The sequence below is a fragment of the Ricinus communis genome, chromosome 5, assembly GCF_019578655.1.
Source record: "Ricinus communis isolate WT05 ecotype wild-type chromosome 5, ASM1957865v1, whole genome shotgun sequence".
NCBI lineage: Eukaryota > Viridiplantae > Streptophyta > Magnoliopsida > Malpighiales > Euphorbiaceae > Ricinus > Ricinus communis.
Genome location: NC_063260.1, coordinates 508,066 through 528,182, shown reverse-complemented (window position 1 = coordinate 528,182; position 20,117 = coordinate 508,066). Strand labels below are relative to the sequence as shown.

The 20,117-nt window shown below is 31.8% G+C and overlaps 4 protein-coding genes and 1 long non-coding RNA gene across 8 annotated transcripts; 2 read left to right on the top strand and 3 right to left on the bottom strand.

The window, feature by feature from the left end:
* Positions 1-298: 298 nt before the first annotated feature.
* LOC8279135 (bZIP transcription factor 44) lies at positions 299-1,571 on the bottom strand. Its single transcript, XM_002521475.4, has one exon. It carries the CDS (start codon positions 962-964, stop codon positions 509-511), a length of 456 nt encoding a protein of 151 aa, XP_002521521.1. The 5' UTR covers positions 965-1,571; the 3' UTR covers positions 299-508.
* Positions 1,572-3,808: 2,237 nt separating this feature from the next.
* On the top strand, positions 3,809-4,427 carry LOC125370150. Its single transcript, XR_007216050.1, has 2 exons — positions 3,809-3,880; positions 3,961-4,427. It is a non-coding gene; the product is annotated as an uncharacterized LOC125370150 (long non-coding RNA).
* A 1,322-nt stretch (positions 4,428-5,749) lies between these two features.
* On the bottom strand, positions 5,750-9,830 carry LOC8279136 (mitogen-activated protein kinase 7). Of its 2 annotated transcripts, none has more exons than XM_002521476.4 (4): positions 9,406-9,830; positions 8,561-8,987; positions 6,690-7,373; positions 5,750-6,251 (listed from the first exon to the last, which is right to left on the bottom strand). In XM_002521476.4, the coding sequence occupies exons 2-3, from the start codon at positions 8,981-8,983 to the stop codon at positions 6,690-6,692; spliced, it is 1,107 nt and encodes a 368-aa protein (XP_002521522.2). In that variant the 5' UTR covers positions 8,984-8,987; positions 9,406-9,830; the 3' UTR covers positions 5,750-6,251. The 2 variants fall into 2 exon arrangements, with proteins under 2 accessions (XP_002521522.2, XP_025013551.2); XM_025157783.2 differs by lacking the exon at positions 5,750-6,251 and adding an exon at positions 6,395-6,541 and having other exon boundaries at positions 9,406-9,829.
* Positions 9,831-11,574: 1,744 nt separating this feature from the next.
* LOC8279137 (probable dolichyl pyrophosphate Glc1Man9GlcNAc2 alpha-1,3-glucosyltransferase) lies at positions 11,575-16,058 on the top strand. Of its 3 annotated transcripts, none has more exons than XM_048374174.1 (5): positions 11,576-11,873; positions 12,402-13,383; positions 13,881-14,087; positions 15,047-15,284; positions 15,676-15,930. In XM_048374174.1, exons 2-5 carry the CDS (start codon positions 12,640-12,642, stop codon positions 15,765-15,767), a joined length of 1,281 nt encoding a protein of 426 aa, XP_048230131.1. In that variant the 5' UTR covers positions 11,576-11,873; positions 12,402-12,639; the 3' UTR covers positions 15,768-15,930. The 3 variants fall into 3 exon arrangements, with proteins under 3 accessions (XP_048230130.1, XP_048230131.1, XP_015576284.1); XM_015720798.3 differs by having other exon boundaries at positions 11,579-11,873; positions 15,635-16,058; XM_048374173.1 differs by lacking the exon at positions 15,047-15,284 and having other exon boundaries at positions 11,575-11,873; positions 15,676-16,058.
* Positions 16,059-17,205: 1,147 nt separating this feature from the next.
* LOC8279138 (60S ribosomal protein L31) lies at positions 17,206-18,466 on the bottom strand. Its single transcript, XM_002521478.2, has 2 exons — positions 18,263-18,466; positions 17,206-17,754 (listed from the first exon to the last, which is right to left on the bottom strand). Exons 1-2 carry the CDS (start codon positions 18,340-18,342, stop codon positions 17,475-17,477), a joined length of 360 nt encoding a protein of 119 aa, XP_002521524.1. The 5' UTR covers positions 18,343-18,466; the 3' UTR covers positions 17,206-17,474.
* Positions 18,467-20,117: the final 1,651 nt, after the last annotated feature.

Genomic DNA, 20,117 nt, shown 5'->3' with positions numbered 1-20,117 from the left:
CTAGACTACTTAGATCTCTAAAAAAAATTATAATATATATATATATATTAAATATTTTTATATTTTGATTTTCTGGCATTTTGATTCAGGATGTTTAGCATTTACATAAAATATAATGTTATAAAAGAATAATAAATTAAATAATTAAGTATAAATATTTATAAGTTTTTTTATAATTATTATAAAAATAAATATATAGGTTAAATAATTTTATTTATTTATTAAAAGATCTCTATGTCTCATATTATATAAAATATATAGAGAGACATAAATAGATAGATTAGAAATTCATAAAAGGTGTACTAATAAGCAATTTTATTCATAATTAAAAAAGAAACATTTTACAAAGATGTCCTTGCAAAGCAAAACCAATGCCCAACAATATTCTTTTTTAAATTGGACCAACTAAACCAAAACCTTATCAATAAGGTTTTATTATTAATAAACCAAACTGCTAAAGCCACCAACAAAAGCAGAATATTCCCACATGAACAAGAAAAAAAGAAAATTAGTACATGGCCATGTCCATGATGGGTTGATTTTGATTCGCATGAAAAAAATAATCATCAATCATCTGACCATGATCACCACCTTCAAAGAACCCATTGCTCAAGTTCATATAGTTAATGATCTCACTTAGAGAGTCCAATCTGTTAGTGAGTTCAGTAACTTGAGCCCTGAGAACTGAGTTTTCACCCTCGAGATTCAAGTAGAGTTGAGAGGTGATGTTGAAGCTGCTGAAAATCTCAATGCTTTCCTTCTTGAGTTGACCTAGTTGCACCATGAGATCATCCATGTGTTTCTGCTTCCTCATCCTCGATCTATGGGCCGATTCCCGGTTGGATACCATTCTTTTCCTTTTTCTCTGATCCATGATCTGCTTCTGCTGCTGCAAATCGTCCTCGGAGCTCGAGTTCGGCAGCAAACTGCTTGAACCTGAAGATGCCCCACTAGAAGTGGCCATGAAATTTTTTCTATTTAGCAATGAAATTGAAGATACAAAAAAATAGAACTTCTGTAATTGGAAAAGGACCCAGAAAACTAATTAGTGTGAAGATGAATCAGGTGGTGTAATTATAGCTGAGAGTTCATGAGAACACGTAGAACCAGTAGAGAAAGACAACAGAGAAAGATTGAACAAGATGTGTCCTGCGCCTGAGAGTGGAGTTTATCATAAACCCAGAAAGGAGGATTTCACTTACTACAGGAGACATGGGTCTCAAAGATCAAGAACAAGATGTTTAGCATCCAAATATATATATATATATCAAAGTAAAATGAAACAAAGAAAGAATCAAAACAAACACACACACACAGAGATAGAGAGAAAGAGAAAGCCAAGTCTTGTGAGATAGAAGAGATGGATACAAATATAAGAACAGAGGTTTTGGACAATAAAAGGGGAGTCTCTAAAAAGTTCTGAGAAAGAGATGATGATAAGAAGGAGAAGAGGTTTCTGTGGGTACTGGTCATGGATTATATATAGACCCGAAAATGGCCATTGTGAAAATTACTTTGATGAAAAAGGAAACGTATATCTGATAAAGAAATCCCGCAGCTGGTTTCCATTCTTAAAGGAAAAAAAGGTTAAAATTACACCAGAAGTATCTCAACTTGTTAATCTTTGCTCTTTCGATATTTGATCTTTTCTTTTCAATGAATTAAGCTAATACATGACAAGACATATATTTTAGTGACAATATTATTTTCTTTTTTTAAATTCTCTTGCAAATTCATCACCAAATTTAATGTATAATATTACGCTTTATTTAGCAACGAAATCTATGCATGGTTGGCTGTTTCATTTAAAAAGCAAAAGAAAAATAAACTTTATATATTAATTACATTTATATATATATATAAATTTAAATTATTAATTATTATTATTTTTATGGGATAATAGAAATATTCAAGAGTTTAACTTTTCAAAAATTTGTTTTGTTACATGTTCTTGAAAGTTTTCGGACTTGGAAATTCTGCGTCAATTCAAAACTATAGAATTTGTTGTATTTTAATTTGCTATTATTATTATTATTATTATTTATTTGTTACTATCAAGTTTGTTGAATTTTTAATTTTTATAGAAAATTTGATATAATTACTTAGGTTTTGAGTTTTAAATATATATTTCACTTATATATAATTTATTTATAATTTTAAATTTTATAATTATATATTTTATAAGCTCGAGCTTATATAACGAATTTGAATTTAAGTGTATATATAAATCGAGCTTGAAACTCATATAAATAACATATCAAGTTAATTACAAGTTAAGTTCGAATCAAGTTTAAGCTTATTAAAATTGAAACGATACAAAATGGAACTCTAAAATATAACAAAAATTTAAACTCAAATTGAATTAATTTTATGCTAGCAATAAAAATTTAAAAACTAAGCTACGCACGGCTAATTTGCATTTTTATAAGAATAGCAATAAATAAAATACACATTGAAAGGTATTCAAACTAACCCTTTAAAAATTTAAAATCCAAACAAGTGCCAATTCCATTTAAATATTTAATTTCACTGGCTATATCTATTCCAAAATTAATTAATACTGTCAACCTTAATATATTCAAATTCATTTATATTATATATAAAATTATATTTTACAATAATTTAATTGAGTAACAAAGATCTTACTTGCTAAATATCCCTCTTATGTCTATCAAATTTGCTTATAATAATTAGATTATAAACACAACAAATATCAAACTAATAAAAAGAACACAAGACTATAAATAAAAAAATAATAATTATCTAAAAAAAATTATAAAATATAATCAAATCAAATAAAAATAAAAAAACGCGATTATTAAATAAATAATGAATAAATCTACTGGAGCTTGCTAATTTCGACCTCCCTAAATCTGATTATATATTTTTTTAAAATCATGTGATTATGATTGAATTACATTTTTTTTCTCAGAAGTTTTTTATTTTCCTTTTCAATGGAAAGATTCTCAAAGTCACATTAATGGAGTCGGAGGTTTCGTAGCTTACTGCCTTTGACTCTTTCGAAACCAGTGGGTATTTGTACTTTAGCTTACTTGTAGTCCACTACAAAAGTAGGAAAAGGATTTGCTTATAATAAAAAAAGAAAATAAGAAAGGCCTTTGATTTCCTTAGTGGATGGGTAAACAAAAAGAATTAAGTTGAATTTGGTCACCCCACTTGTTACTCAAGTTAAATTTTTTTATTTTTTTATTTATAAATTTATTAATCTCACTTTTTTATTTACCTCGTATAAATTATATTTTGAAAAAAGAGAGATAAGAATAATTATTTTTTAATAAATAAAAATTTATTATAATTTTAAAGGCTCTCTTGATGTTTAGATAATAATATAATTAAATTATAAGTAGTTATTATTATTATTATTATTTTTGTCATAGCTGTTCTGATCTTTGCCATCTTTATTGCTACCAGCACCGGCACCATCACCATCATCATAGTCATTTTTTTATTATCATTATAAAAAGTAAAAAAATAGTAAGGATCGAACAAATAAGAATATTTATTTTAATAATAATATTATATTTTTCAATTTAAATAAATTAATTTATTATATTTATTTTCTTCAGAGAATGTATAACGTATACTCTTATTATTTTAAATTAAATATATAAAAATTTGAATTTAAATATTTATAAATTTAAAAAAATTAAATTGAGTTCAAGTCACAAAATCAGTTGAACAAATTGAAAAAAACAAAAAGAAACGAATATATGGCTTATATTCATGTTGGATTCAGATAATCCATAAACAAAGTGTTAGTAAATATATATTTACTTTTAATTTTTAAATAAATTAAAATATAATAATTGATAAAAGAAGATGTTACCTTGCCTAAAGGTGCAAGTCGCATAAGATTGTTGTAAGTGTATTATTCGTACTTGAATTCTTTTAATAATACCCATATTAAATGTGTTCAAATTTTCTTTTATTTGTTATTAGAAGTCTGTTGAGGAACGGGAAATTGTTCTTGTTTCAGCCGAGTGAGATTTGTCCGATCCTCCACTGGTGGATTTCTCAGATTCTTGTAGATGTTGTCAGTAAAGAAAAGTAACACCGGATATACGGCTTCAGCATAGAGGCACGAGCTTTCGCGATGTCACACAGATCTGCAAGTTCCTCTGCATTAATTGATAGGAAAGCCTGAGGTGGAAATTCCGAGCGCAACTGTACCAGGAGTATGACACATGAATAGCAGATCGGAGAGGACGGCGGTACATATGGTACGAATGTTCAGTTCTACTACTGATGCACATCATCATGACAAAAACTGTGAGATTGAATCGGATTAGACTTTGTTTTTGTACTTTATAACTGTTTAGTACATTATTTGTATCTCCAAACTTTCTTCTATACTTTTTGTATATTTTTTTATATATTAGTAGTATTTTACATTTTCTTTTTTCAAATTTATTGCTCTTGTTTAGTTTCTCTTTTATAATAATAAAAATTATTATTACTAAAGTATTAAAAAATTTAAAGACCAGCTTTTATTGATGGATTAGCAAAAAATTTTAAAAATAATTTTTTTTTAATTTAAATTTGGCAACAACGTAACAATGAAAAATTTAATTAATATTATATTTAAAAATAATTTATGACCTGCCTTAGCGATGACAACTGTCGCTATCACCTCTTAAATAACGATGATTTATTAATAACCGTCTGTCGCCAATATATGTGATGACGACAAAAAAGGGCTACATTTTTGCGATGGATTTTTCTCTTTAACTAATGGCTGAATGTGGTCGCTAAATCTAACAAGTGACATTTGTCGGTCATTAGATTTGTTACGATAATACACTTATACAGTCCGTCTGATATATAAAATTGCTTAACTAAGCAATAGTATTGATAAGTAATACTATATTTGGTATATATGATAAATGTTAGACTTAACAATCTCAATGACTTAGCTATCCTATGAGATAAATCTTATATAAAATTAAATTTTTATATATATTTAGTAAGCCATATCCAGTGTGATTACTAATCCATAATTAATAAAATTTTGATCTTTAAAATAATCTTGAGTTTTATTTTTCTAAAATGATTTTAATTTTTTAATCTTTTTCACAATTATCTATGCTTAAATCGGTAGCAAAAAAAATAGTTTAAGCCAAAAGTTGACGTAGATAAAATGAACAAATTTAGAAGATGTTTTGAGTGAAAGAAACAAAGAACAATTAAGGGTTATAAGTTTTATATATAGAACAAATGGTGTTTTAGTAATTTGATTACTATAACAATTTATTTATTTAATTAAACAATCCTGCCAAATATAAAATTATAGAAATATGATTAATTAATAAGATAGATTAATATATTTGTACTAAACCATGTTTATTATAAGCAATTCTTTACCTTAACTAAGTTTAGAATTAAGTTTAATTTTAAGGATTATGAATCCGTGAACTAAACCGCCTATTAATGATAAACAACCATCACCCTTATGCCATAATTATTAATTCTTAGCAACGGTTTTGTGCATTCAATAATGGCTTTGCAGTCGTTAAACATTGTTCTTTTTGTAGTAACCCAACTCAATCACTCTACACCTTCAGTCATACCTTAGTTTACCATTTTGAGTTAAACCTCAAATAAATGAGTAGTCAAATTCAAGTCAATTCAGAGTGATAAATCTCAGTCTAACTTTGAGTAAAGCTTTTTAAAAATCTTTAGCACCTTTACCAAGAGTCTATCGAACTCAATTATACAATAGATACTCTTATAATTAATATACTCAGTGAATTAAAAAATTATTAAATAATAAAATTATTAATTATCCAATGGGAAACTAAGTTTAGTTTGGATTTGGTTGAAACTTACATCTAACTCTTATATTAGTGCTTCTTGATATGAAGGTAGCAAAGTATTAAATGGCAATGGTATTGGCAGTTAATACCATGGTATAGTTCCTACTTCTTGGCATTTGATTATTGGTGAAGGTGGCTGTTAATCCTGATAAGGTAGTGGAGTTGGGCAATGGGTGAGTAATAGATATTTGGATATTAAGAGAGCATCGACGGTGGTGGAGGGCAATCTTACATGTTGGGTATTTATTGTCTGGGTTCTTCCAGGTAGCCATGGTTTAAGGAATCAAGGATTTTTGAAATGGCGCTTTCTAGGATCTTTCAACAAAAATTTTACGAGAATGGAAAACGTTTTCCTGGAAAAGGCGCCAATTGATGAATCCTTCGACCGCATGCTAAATTATGGTTGAATGAGCGAGCCTGCAACATGAACAGAAAGCAGATGAACATTGGACTTTTGAACAACGATCCTTCGATGGTCAAGTTAGCCATAAACCCTCTCGAAAAGAGAATATAAGCATTGATTAAATTATTTCTTTCTAAATTATCTTCATACCTTAAGAAACAATTCTAAATTTTTTGTCAACTTGCATTTCTTCAACTTAACTTGGCACTGAAAGATGTGTACAGATGTAGATTTGCAGACTACAAGTTGCAGCAAAACCTATTTACGAGTTAAAGGAGACCGCATCCTCTGAAGGAAACACAAGCTAATAAAAGAAAATGTCAAAACAAAATCTTGATACAATTGCTAAGCATATCAGGTAAATTTCAATACCCTTCTTCCATGTGAAAGGATAAGACTAGTTCCAGAAAATGATACAGCACGGAAACCTATCAAAGCTTTTGGAGCATTACCTATGCATCGATCGACATCAAGTTGGGATGGTAATGAAGCATCTCATTCCACATCATTTCCCTGATCATATGTTCCCCCAGGTTCTCATCTATGTCAATATTGATTGGGAACTGTGCAGGTGGGTTGCATCTTGGGTCGTACAGCCCTTTCATATAAGGATGAAGAAGTGCTTCTGTAACAGTAATTCTCTTAGATGGATCGAACACCAACATCCTTTGCAGCAAGTCTATAGCTAAAGGATCAGCCTGTGGGTATAAGTGGGAAAAATGAGTTCCCCTAGAGTAAGGAAGAGTTTTGATGTATCTCCTAGCTTTGGGGTTATCGATGAACTCAATATCGGCATCTTGTTGACTGCCAAGAACATTGATGATCAGCTTAAGCTGATTAAGGCACTCTGTTCCAGGGAAGATGGGTTTGCGGCCAAGAATTTCAGCAAAGATGCATCCCACAGACCAGATATCAATGGATGTACCATAATTGTCACAGCAGAGGAGGAGCTCAGGCGCACGATACCAGCGGGTTACAACATATTCAGTCATGAATTGTTCATTGCCTCTGCTGGTTCTTGCCAACCCAAAATCACATATCTTTAAGTCACAGTTAGCATTGACAAGAAGATTTCCTGGCTTCAAGTCACGATGGAGAATGTTTGCTGAGTGAAGATAATTTAGCCCCCTTAGCAACTGTAATAATTGATAAAGATAAGTCACTAGCAAGAAAAGAAATAAAAACTAAAAACGAGAGCAGCCGAACATGCAACAATTACAGTGTTAGGCATACAATGCATTTAATCTTTAACTAAGTTTAGTGTTACTGCATAGACCAACATTGTTTCAAGCACAGTTTATATTTATCACTACTTGCTTAAAATAGGATGCATGGCATTTGCTGAATCTAATGACTATGGCCAATAGTAGCATAGTCTTTAACTTCTTTGTAATTAGCCCAGTATTTTCTTGATTGTGGTAATCATTTTGCAACTCAGTCCATTCACACTAGATAAAATTCAGTTAACTGCACTCGGAAGGAAGCCAGAAGAGGGAATGAAAGGGCATTTATCACTTGCAGACAAAGGATAACAAGAATATCAGAACTGGCCCTTGAAGGGCACATCCTTGCATTCTAATCCGGCACTCTGATTGTGAACATAGCTGAATCCCAGAGCTCTACAGCAGAGAACATTGGCACTGATTTTGCTTGCTTTGTTGCTTTTGTCTCATGTTATCAGAAGATTAGTGAACCTAGTTACAATTTTATGACTTCCCCTATAGATTATACTGAAAATCCTTTGAGCATTCACAATTCATCTGGTTGTCAAAACATAGAATGAGGAAATGAACATGAGATTTACGAAAAGAAACAAAAACTCAAACATTTCGAGTGAACACAAACAAACAAACAATCAGCAATACAAAAGAAAGATTCGTGTTCTAGCTAAATTTTATGACTGACTATCCTAATAAAAAGAACAAAAGAAAAAAGCTGTAATATGTCTCATTAATGGTGACAAGACACCAACTAAAATTACATTGTATAAGGTCACTCATATTACACGTATCTGTGCATAGTAGTTGTGTATGTGAAACTCAGTGAAAGCATGCATTTCAGCTTAAGATAAGAAGCTAGGTTAAGATGCAACATTTTCCATCTAAAAAGATCCTTTTTTAGTTTCAAAAACATATCAAATACAAGACTTAAAATTTAGAGTTTCATCTAATGACAAAAGAAAATCCCATACTGATAGCATCATTGATGACAATATAAATCATATAGCAAATACAAAGATTTTTCTGAAATAATAGATCAGATGCGCATAATATGCAAATTGAAATTCTATTGGAAACACATTCCATCCATTGAACTAGCATACCTGAAATAAGAAATATTTGCAGTGATCATTAGAAAGCGGTTGTGAGGATTTGATAATCTGATGCAAATCTGTATCCATGAGTTCATAAACCATGTAGACATCCTTGAAACTCGTCCGATGAATAGGCATCATAACATCCTTCAAAGCAATAACATTCTCATGCCGAATATGCCTAAGAAGTTTCAACTCTCTAAGAGTCCTTAAAGCATCAATCTTGTTCTCAAACACATTATTAATTTTCTTGATCGCAACTTTCTCATTGGTTTCCCTATTGATGGAAGAGCAAACTACACCATAAGCTCCTCTACCTATTGGCTTGATGGGAACATACTTTGTATCAATCTCAAACAAAGTTTGCCACATTGTGTAGTAATGTTTCCCTTGCTGCCTAATTCCATTAGGAGGCTCCACCAAAGTTGCCATTTCCCTGCAAAAATGCCATTAAGGAATCTTAAATTATAGGAAGCAAAAAAAAAAAAGCTTTTAAACATACATTTCCACCTTGTTTGGAAAATCTAAAAATGCAAGAATTGAATTCTATTTAGTCGATTCTCATGTTTGGAAAGTCCAGAGTTGCTAGAATTCATTTCTTTTAAAAAGGCATTTTGAAAGAAATGAAATCATACCAAAATTGACATGATTTTTGCAGGAATTCAATTATTGCACATGATCTGTTCCAAGCAATGCAGGATACCCAATTCAATTACAATAATGAAACATACCCAATTGGACATGTCATGTTTAATTCCCAAAGCCAAAAACAGTTGACACAGAGGATAATTATCATGCAAAATAAACTTTTTATATGAAAAAGAAGAAGAAAAGGGACTGGAATTGATACTTACTTGCCGCTAGCTTGGATCTTTTAGTGATCAGCTTCTTTCTCCTTCAGTTATTCTCTGTACAGTAACTGTCTTTAACTAACAATAAAGAAACAACGACATCCCTACTTTGCCTTTCTCTTTAAAAGCTGATTCCAAGACTGCAACCAGTTTTCACACTACAAATTCTCATAATCCCACAAACTCAACTTCAAATCCAAAGAAAACCCTTTTCCTATTTTGTTCTCAAATTTATAAAAGTAGCTAGAAAAGAGATAGAGAGAGAGAGAGAGAGAGAGGCAGTAGCTCATTGAAGAAGCATCTACGCAATTTCTTGCAATGCAAAACGACAGCTTGGGTTGGTAATAATCATATGCAGTAAGAGTATTTTAAATAGAATTATCTGCGTTTTCTTCAAAGTTCATGCACAGACAAATATGCGGATATGGATTTCTATGCCGCCACATTCGACGCGCCGGCTTAGCTTTAAAGGCTTTAAGCTTCGACTTCATGGTAAATGAATCTTATGTCATGACCGTTATCTTATGATATTGTCATAAATCGTAAAACTTATTCCAACTATATTATATAAATTTATTGTATTTATTAAGAAATAAGAGATTAAACAAATTAATAAGTTAATTATAACAACTCATATTGAAAAGGAAAATTAGGGTCATGAAAGTAATAAATTATATTTTGAAGCAAACCAATGTGATAATTTTTCTTTTTAATTTGGCGAGATTTAGATTTTAATATCTAGAAAATTGCTTATATTTTATTTTAAAAATTATTGAATTTACTTTTTTTGAAAAAAAATTATTTTAAATATGCTATTATTATGGTTGTTGAATTTGGTGGTCTTAGATTGACTTCTTTTACTTAGAACCAAGTTATAGGTAAATTATTGTTAAATGAGAATCTTATGAAGTTATTGCTTTGTCAAAAAGAAATTTCATTTTGTTTTTAGCCAAAATCATAATCTATTTACTTTTAAATTTCTAATTAATTTTTAATTTTTAATATATATGATAATAGATATATATTTTAATTTGAATAAATTTTAAATTTACGTTTCGCTTTTTTTATTTATAATTTTTTTAATAAACGTAAGCGGCTCTAAGCCAACAGAACAAAACATAAAGGAGAAGAAAAGCATTGTGCCTTAGTTTTGGGAACGTGGAAGGAATGCATAAATAGTTCAATGATAATGGACTTTGCTTTGCCTTTAATCCATTTCAACCTCGTGTGCCTTTTGCCTACTTTCCCCTCACTTAAGACCGCCGGACGCCATGTGCAGAAGCTGCAAAGCTGGAATACGCGGTGTTAGGGTTTAGCAAAATCAAAAATAAAATAAAATCGAACGGTCAAGATTCTTCTTTCAAGCACACTCGGATTAATCGAGCCGTACTTGCTCTTACTTGGTGTATACAATTTCAACTTATTGTATTTAATATGTTATATGTGTCTTTTTAAAACTAAATTTTCTCATTTCATATAACAATCAATTATACATTTTATTTTTATATTAATTTTATTTTATATACATAACACGCAACCAATTCTTTAATAATTAATTATTTATTAAGTTTGTATGATTAAAAATTTTAAAATAGTTATTGATTAATGTACTAAGTATAATGTATCACATAGGATTAAAATTAATAAAATTATTATATAAAAATAAATTTAAATTTCAGTTTAGTAAGTGATACAATATATAAATGAATCTTGGATATTTTTCAACATAGAGTTATTTTTACTTGCTCATATTATAACCCTCTTTGAAATGTCTCTTCTGATTATTAATAATTAATAGAATTTTTAATTATTTAATATGAAATAAAATCACTTTTTTTAAAAAGATTTATTAGCTAACAAAATTATTAGTTTATTAAATTTTATAAATGAAAAGTCGACTGTAAATATTTATAAATAAAATTTAAATAAAAAATTTTAAGTTAAAAATATTATTAATTAAAATAATAATCAGACAACTAATATTCTAGTGAATTTATAAACGATTTTTTTTCAAATTTTTTTTAATAGAATATGTGAGAAGCTGTTACTAAGCTAAATAAGTGATATTTGTTATTTTTCGCATAATTCCTAATTATAAAATATTAACTCACCCTTTTGATTTTAAGCTAAAACTCACCGTTTTGTCATTTATTGGATGAATCAGCAATTTAGGGCTGTTGAAACCCATAACTAACCAATCCATAGACTCGTACATTTTACTGCTTTCTGCTTTTATCAAATTTTGAAATTTTAACGAGTGACCTTCACCCATTAATGCAGTTCTTATTTCTTTTAATTGATTCACATTTTAAATCATTCTGTTTTTAATTTTGTAAATAATTTCCTTTCAATCAAAGAATCGTAAAGTTGAATGACAGCCTGATTCAATTCATATCTGATCTATAACAGCCTTGATCATCAGTTCGACATTTGCATTCAGTGTACAACTGAGATTCTCCATTTAAACTCAGGTATGGACGAAACTGTTTCCCTTTCAAAGGTTGGTGTTTTGGGTTTTTTGTTTTTTGTTTTTCGTTGCTTAAGCACTCTAGACGTTTGCTCTTATGCTGGAATGAGCCTATTTGTCAAAATTTCGTGTGGTTTCTTTTTAAGTTCATAAGACTTATGTATTTAGATTCTAATGTTAGTTCAAGGTCATATAATGGATCATCTGCTACTCCAAAGCTCTGTCGAAAACAAACAAGGAACAACATATTTGTATTTGTATTTCTCTCGCTCTTGAGGATTCTTTTTCTATTTGACGTATTTATTATAGTAGAAATAACTAGTGGGTGAACTAGAGTTTGAAGCTAAGACCTTGGATTCTCCAATAAGGAGGATGACGACGACTTTGGAGTTGAGTATAGAAATCCTTTTTTTTTTTGTGTGTGTGTGTGTGTTCTTTTGCTTTCTCTGCAGCCAACAATTTCATTTCTTGGATGTTTTGTTATCTGATATTTTATGTCACTTTCTGATTCATCTAGCATATGTTATGTCAGTTCTTGATGCAGAGAAGGAATATTTGAAGCAAACAAAAGTTCTTCCGCACTTCTTAACTCAGTTTATTAAATTTTTTGAAAAGAACTGGCTTTGACTTTTATAACATCAGCAAGCAGTTATTGGATTCAAATATTGGTGTAACCTGCATGTAACGGGTAAAATCCTACTCAAAGGTACACAGGCCATTTGCTGGTTTTGGGCCATCCACACTTTCTCCCTTAGCTGACAGCTTCTACCATGGAATGCCAAACACTCCAGATGCATGCCAGATCCGCCATCATACAGCAGCTTTTTTGGTTCTTTAGCTTAGCAGCATGCATAAAGCTCGTATTGATCCCATCATACCACAGCACAGACTTTGAGGTACATCGGCATTGGCTTGCATTAACTCACTCCCTCCCTCTCTCTCAATGGTACTTTGACGAGACCAGCCCCTGGACTCTTGATTACCCTCCTTTCTTTGCCTATTACGAATATATTCTCTCCCTCTTTGCCCAGTTCATTGACCCTCAAATGGTTGACATCTACAGAGGCCTCAATTATAAATCAAACACAGTAATCTACTTCCAAAGAATCAGTGTGATCATCTCAGACTTATGTCTTCTATATGGGATTTATAGATTGACTAAAAATCTAGAGTCAAGAAAGAGAATTTTGATGTGGGTATTGGTGGTTTGGTCACCAGGGCTTATAATGGTGGACCATATGCATTTTCAGTACAATGGTTTTTTGCTAGGGCTCTTGATGCTGTCCATTTCCTACTTGCAAGAAGGGAGAGATTTGATGGGTGGCTTCTTTTTTTCAGTTTTATTGTGTTTTAAGCACTTGTTTGCAGTGGCTGCGCCAGTTTATTTTGTGTACTTGTTGAGGCATTATTGCTGGAAAGGTATCTCCATGGGTTTCAGGCGGTTTTCTGCAATGGGGGCAGTTGTTGTGGTGGTTTTTGCAGTGGCATATGGTCCATTTTTGTATTATGGCCAGGTATATCATGCTTCCTATAATTAATTACTTGCAAATTTAAGTCAGTAGTGAGATTTTAACTCCACATAATACAATCATTGGTGTCATCACAATTCCTTTTTTTCATGTTTAATTCTTCCTAGTTTTATTTGCTTGATTTATTGTCAAATTGTTTTTGAACTTTTTCATTGAGTTGGGTAATTTTGGGGTTCTATTGTATTATTTGGTATCATGTTTGATTATGTGTTTCCTGGTTCTGCCTTTCCTCAAACATTTTGACAATATTGAGTTTTCACCTGGCATATAAATATGTTGAGCAATCTGTGACATGAATGGAGCTGGGAAGTACCTAGTCAATATCCACAGAATGGTTTGGGACTTAATTTTGTCAAGGAAGCATCGCTATTTTCTCCTGATGGAGTTTATAGATAGATTCCTATGTTAGGCTCTGCACTTTCTGTCTTCATAGTATAGATGACTAGTTCCATATGTTATAAGAAGAGATTCACACTTTGCAGATACAGCAAGTTGTCAGACGCATGTTTCCTTTTGGGAGAGGACTTTGCCATGCATACTGGGCTCCAAATTTTTGGGTATTTTATATGGTGTTAGATAAATGTCTTGCTATCGTTCTCAGAAAACTCAGATTCAACATCCAAGCTCCAACAGCTTCATTTACTGGTGGGCTGGTAGGGGATTCATCTCCTTTTGCTGTACTGCCTCAGGTAATTTTACACACTAAAATTGATCAAGGCAAAAGAGATTGGTACGACTTCTGCTAATTAACTTGATGGCTTATATCTATGAAAGTAATTCCTATGTAATATGTTCAGAAAATTGTTGCTTCCACCTTGATCATTCATAAATCACTCATGGCTTGCTGCTCCGTGCAACATGTTCTTGATTTGAATAATAGTTACATGTGGACATCGTTGATCATCTGAGCCATGTCTATGGGAAAGTTGGTTCTGTTGAATGTAACTCATGTTGGGTCAATGGGTTTTACTTGTGTAATTAGCAGCTGAAAATTGACTCTGATCTGATGACATATAAGGCTCAGTTTGGCATTGAGTTTAACAACATGGTTTCGCCAATGACTAAGTAAGAATTTTAGTCTTAATAAATCAATTGCTGCTAGTTCCTTAAGTTTCGACTATTGAACATGTGAATCCTCTAAGATCAAGTGTCTCTTTTCTTTCTCCCGTTTGGACTGTTAGACAGTGGGACCTTGTGATTAATCTCAAGTCCAATATATGCCTTTTCTTTTCCTTTTATTTCTTATGAATTTTGTATGGCCAGCTGACCCAATAACCGGGAATTCTAGCTTCCGCCTCTTTCCCCATATGAATGATTGATTGAAGGATGCCCAAAGTTCATTTAGAGAATAAAACGTAAAGAAGGCCCTTTTATCCAATAACTTGACTGGCTTTCAGACAGGCCTGTTTTCTCTAAAAAGTCAATTAAAGATTCGAGCCATACATCCTCTTCAAGTTCTCCCTTGTTAGGTTGGCAAAGGCAGGCCACATGGACCAGTTTGTAATGATTCAGAAAGAAAAAGAATTATTAAAATTCAAAATGCAAAGCATGTTGTTAAACTCAATGCCACAGAGACTTAAGTTGTTCTGTTCTTGTTTGACTATCAAATTGTTGGGAAGACATGATATTATATGTCTACATGGATCAGATCACTCCCTTGACAACCTTCATCATGGTCTTGCTTGCCTTATCTCCTTGCCTTCTTAAGGCTTGGAAGAATCCCCAGCCAAGATTGGTTGCTAGATGGATTGCTTATGCTTATACATGTGGCTTTGTCTTTGGATGGCATGTTCATGAGAAAGCATCCCTCCACTTTGTGATCCCATTGGCTATTGTTGCAACACACAGTTTGGAAGATGCAAGGCATTACTTCTTACTTGCTATAGGTATGTGCTTATTTATTTCTAAGCCATTCCTGTTAGAAGACAGCTGAAAGTCACTCGTAAATTTTAGATTTTTGCTAATCAGATCATCTGTTTCTGCTACAATATTTTTTGTGTCTTTCTGTTCTTTTTCTCTTCTTTTCTTGGTGAAGTTCATTGCATAACTAGCATGATGTTTCTCATTTGTGTGAGATGAGGATTTACCCTCAAGTAACACTTTTTAGCATCAGTGCAGTTTGTTTCTCTTTGCATCAACATCAGTTTTGCTGCCATATCTACTATAGTAATACATTCTTAATAATGCGTTCTATATATTGATATGGGACTTTTTGCTATACATCCTATGCATGCAGGGTCATGCTACTCATTATTTCCTCTTCTATACGAGGCTCAGGAATATCCTATCAAGGTGCTGTTGTTGCTATTACACTCTATCCTAATGTGGTACTGCTTTTCTGCACAATTCACCAAGGATGCTGCAGCTAAAGAGAACGCACCTGCAAAGAGAGGAGGTGAACAATTTGGTTCTCAGGGAACTTCAAGCTCCACAGTTGAAGGAGGAATCCATATTGGAAGGATTGGGAAGTGTTACTTAGTTGGTCTTTTGGCTGTTGAAACATGGGGTCAGCTCTTGCATCCTTACCTCCTTGGCGATAAGCTTCCCTTTCTACCCCTTATATTAATTTCCACATTTTGTGCGCTGGAAATAATGTACTCATGGATATGGCAACTAAGATGGATATTGAAATCCACCTGATTCTTAATGCTTTGTTGAAATTTGTGCTTCATATTGAATCACCCTCAAAACATCTGCAATTTTTGGTAAAACCTTTGAGACCTCTGCAAGATTGTGCCTACTATCTTGATGCGGATTCCACTATATAACAGTTAATTTATTTGAGTGTCATTTTACAAAACCAATCATTGTATTGAAAACCCAAAAGAGAGAGAAAGAGAGATATCACAGGCAAAGACCAATCATTTCAGAGAAGATAAGTAATTAATGATCAGATGTATGTAGGTCCTGATTTCTTAATTCAAATTTTCTGTATGGTCAAGTGGTTGCATCATCTCGGATGTCTTCAATTTTATGTATTGTAAAGGGTGGCGAAGGAAGGCTGGCTGGTTATATTTATCTTTAGGGCAAAGGTAGGGAGTGAGGAGGAGGGCTGATAATTGTGTTGTCTCATAAAATGGAAATGGGTATGTCGAGGGATGAGCATTGTTCCGTTTAGTTAATACTGAACAACCAAATTGCTGATATGTCCCTCTTTCATCCTTCGTTCATGCCATAGCTATTCACGTAGGGATAACCAATTCTACCTAAAGATAAAATACTATCAACCTTTAGCTTAATTCCATCCAAATACTCTTAGGTTCAACTCTATCAAATTAAAGCTCAAATTTACTACTTACCCTTATGAGTTTACACTTGGCAAATTAGCCCAACTGCTCATGAACTACTTGAAACTCACTAAATAAAATCAAACTCAACACAATAAAATCTTATTAATGAAGATGTATTAAAATGATAAACTGATGTTTGATTAACCAGTGAAGCTCAAACTAGTCAAAACTCTGCATTATATTTAAGCTCGAAATTTGAATACATAATTTATACATTTTTGCTTATATTAGATATAAAAGTACCTAATTAAATATTTTTAATTTGATGAATAAATTAATTAATAACTTATATCTATTAAACTTGCGAGACATGAAAACTAATCAAGCGCAGTCGATAATTTTCCAGATACTGGAAATTTTGTGCTACTAACTAACTATTGTGATTGATTAGCGGAATGGGGGTAAATTTCCAGAAAAGAGAAAGAGAAATGCTACAGATAGGCACAGTAGATGATGTGGTATGGATTTTCCTGAAACTGATAATTGTATGATACCAAACAGCAGTTGCAGAAGCAGCTATCAAAGAAAAACAACTCAATTTTCACTGAAAGTAGCCGCTATTGGGATGAAATGAACATGACTGTAGAAGCACATTATGACCCAAAAAAGATAAGTTTAAGCATGGCAGAAACAAAAATGGTAAAACCTGAAAAATTTAAACAACGGCGAGAGAAGTCATCTAAATAACAAAAGTAAGCTGTCTGCAAGCACTCAACATTTGCAAAATCTCCCATTTTCTTTTTCAATCTAACCTGTAATTTGAAATATTAAGAAACACAATTTGGATTAATCCTCATCTTCAATGATCTTGGTGCCCAAGCCTCCGAGGCCTTCTGATGGGATTTCAGCAACAGTGACAAGAGAGTAGAGCTCTTCTTTAGCATCTTCATCATCATTCCTCTTGCGAGCAATGCGAACCCTAATCCTTCTTGGGACACTCCGGATCCCCCTGCTCCAGATTTGCTTATTCAGCTTAACGTCCACTCTCACATCAGTTGTCCCCATAGCCTTCTGAGCAAACTTCCTTATCTCCTTTATGGCCTTTGGAGCCTTCTTTTTGAAGGTGCTGTTTTCCAAAACATTTACACAATATCGGCGCATTAACATCTACCTCAAAACATTTGCACAAATGCGAGTCCACATTTCCAAAAAGAAAAACTATTACCAAGACCAAAGTAATATCACCAGAGAAAAGCACAAACTAGATAATATCTTTCTCCATCAACGATTATAAATAAACCCAGTTCATATTTGCTCTTACCCTATTCAGTATGAATTACTAACAGAAAATGATCTCTCTCCTCTAGAAACCCACAAAAAGATTATCTTTCTCCCCAAAGACCCATTATTAATAAACCCAGTTCCTATACCCTATTTAATAACAACTAATCAAAAGACCCGTTATTGATAAACTCAGTTCTTATTTGCTCTTACCCTATTCAATAACAAGTAATTATTAACAAACTTGAGACCAAGAATCTAAAATTCCAACATCTTTAACCAAATCACTCAAAGCAACAGTATCATAGAGCAAAAATGGAAGAACAAAAATTTATAAGAAAACAGAAATTTACCAGCCATGCAGGCGCTTGTGGAGGTTGATTGTGTACTCTCTAGTAACCACCTCCTCCTTTCTGCCTTTTGTTTTCTCCATTATTTTCGCTTACTCTTGAACGGATAGCAGAAACACACAGAGAGAGGCGTTAAAAGGCAGAACCGAGGGTTATATTCAGATGTGAAGTTTTAAAACCCTAGTTCCTACACTGTACTAAACATCTATTGTCGCACTAAGATGACCTTTCTATCCTTGTGTGATTTTCATTATTTACACTTTTGAGTGGCTTATGTTTGGGCTTGTAATCCCAGTTTGGGCCTGACTATAAGAAGAGATTTTGTATTTGCTTGCAGCTTTCAAGTTTTTTTTCCCTATACTCTAATTACTCAAATAACACCTAAACTTTGTATTTTTTCAATTTGATCTAATTCTTTCAAGTTTTTGCTATAAATTCTGGCTTTTATTTCGAATCTAGAATTTCAGGGAAATTTAATTTGAGAATGTTCATTGGTTTTTGTTGATATAGCACCGATTTTTAGATTTGATACATTTAAACATTTGATAACCACTGCATTCAGTAACCAACCCTCACTCTCATCAACTGTGCATACGTCACCTTCCATTGTCTTAATGAAGATTTCAACGTATTCTTGCATGCCGTGAAGTTATTTCCTTACCCTAAAAAGCAAGTCTTTTTCAGAACAATGAAAGTAGTAAAGTGTAGCAACTTGATTGGGTTCCTTAGATTTCTCGTTAAGCTAATAAATGGAACAGGCCAATGCTTCTATTCTAACAGCAATCTCGCATCCATATAGATGGTCTTCTTTAACCACGTAGTCTTTTATCTAGTAAAAGAATTCGCCACTCGAGTCGAAACTCAACTGAAGTATGTTCACTAGCAACTTTTAGTAATTTATAAGACATGTACCTACAAAGTAGACAAAGACACTGTTGTTTTTTGAGTACTTTCACAAATCAAGTTTTTTCGACAGACAATACCAAATCAATCAAAACTAGTTTATTTATAGGTGTAAGATGAGCACGACTTTAGGTCAACTTTTCACAAGTATATTTGTTGAGCAAATAGTATATATATTTCAAAATTATTTATGTACATGCAACATGCTGTTTGGATGAGCCTGCTTTATGAATCTCCAACCTATTACAGTATCAATATCCTCAGGAAAATAAATCTTACTAATAAACAAGTTTCTCCAGTAATAGCTTAAGACAATATTAAATCTAATGAATTTAAAATAACAAGAGCCGTTAACCAATCATAATCCCACCAAAGTAGGATATTAGGAGGTGCATCAAGAGGTCCCATCTTAGTTTATAACTAAAATTAAAAAAGTATAAAGTTCATTATGCATTTTAAGGATAAACTCTAGTTTAGCTGAATTAGACTCTAGTTTAAACTCTATGCAATTGATTTGAAGAATTAGAACACTCCTTTTATAAAAGGTATAATCAAAATCTCCACTTCCACAAAGAGAATATAAAACTCTACGAAAAGAGAAATAAATAAATTTTAATAATAAAAATAAAAATAAACAGAGATGAAAAACTTATATTATTGATAAAAAAAAATATAAATAAAAAAGAGAACGGATCACCATCGATCTCAAAGAATCAAAAAAGAAAAAGTCTTGATAAAAACAATAAGAAAATAAAATAAAGAAACAATTAAAGTTTTCATCTATAATCTGATTTTAGCGTTTTAGTTATAAATGAATAGGCAATGTGAAACAACTTAAAATTAGATAAGTTGATTATTTACAATCTTTTAATTTTTGGCATAATGCATGATTTTAATCATTTCTTGAAGTATATAAACTTTTTAACTGGTTCTAATATTATAAATTTTAAAATAT

Coding starts and splice junctions, on each gene's coding strand:
- LOC8279135 (XM_002521475.4), bottom strand. CDS start 964: ATGGCCACTTCTAGTGGGGCATCTTCAGGTTCAAGCAGTTTGCTGCCG.
- LOC8279136 (XM_002521476.4), bottom strand. CDS start 8,983: ATGGCAACTTTGGTGGAGCCTCCTAATGGAATTAGGCAGCAAGGGAAA. Junction 7,374..8,560: donor GCAAATATTTCTTATTTCAG/GTATGCTAGTTC, acceptor CAATTATTACAG/TTGCTAAGGGGGCTAAATTA.
- LOC8279137 (XM_015720798.3), top strand. CDS start 12,640: ATGGAATGCCAAACACTCCAGATGCATGCCAGATCCGCCATCATACAG. Junction 13,384..13,880: donor CATTTTTGTATTATGGCCAG/GTATATCATGCT, acceptor CACACTTTGCAG/ATACAGCAAGTTGTCAGACG. Junction 14,088..15,046: donor CTTTTGCTGTACTGCCTCAG/GTAATTTTACAC, acceptor TACATGGATCAG/ATCACTCCCTTGACAACCTT.
- LOC8279138 (XM_002521478.2), bottom strand. CDS start 18,342: ATGGAGAAAACAAAAGGCAGAAAGGAGGAGGTGGTTACTAGAGAGTAC. Junction 17,755..18,262: donor CACAAGCGCCTGCATGGCTG/GTAAATTTCTGT, acceptor TTTGGAAAACAG/CACCTTCAAAAAGAAGGCTC.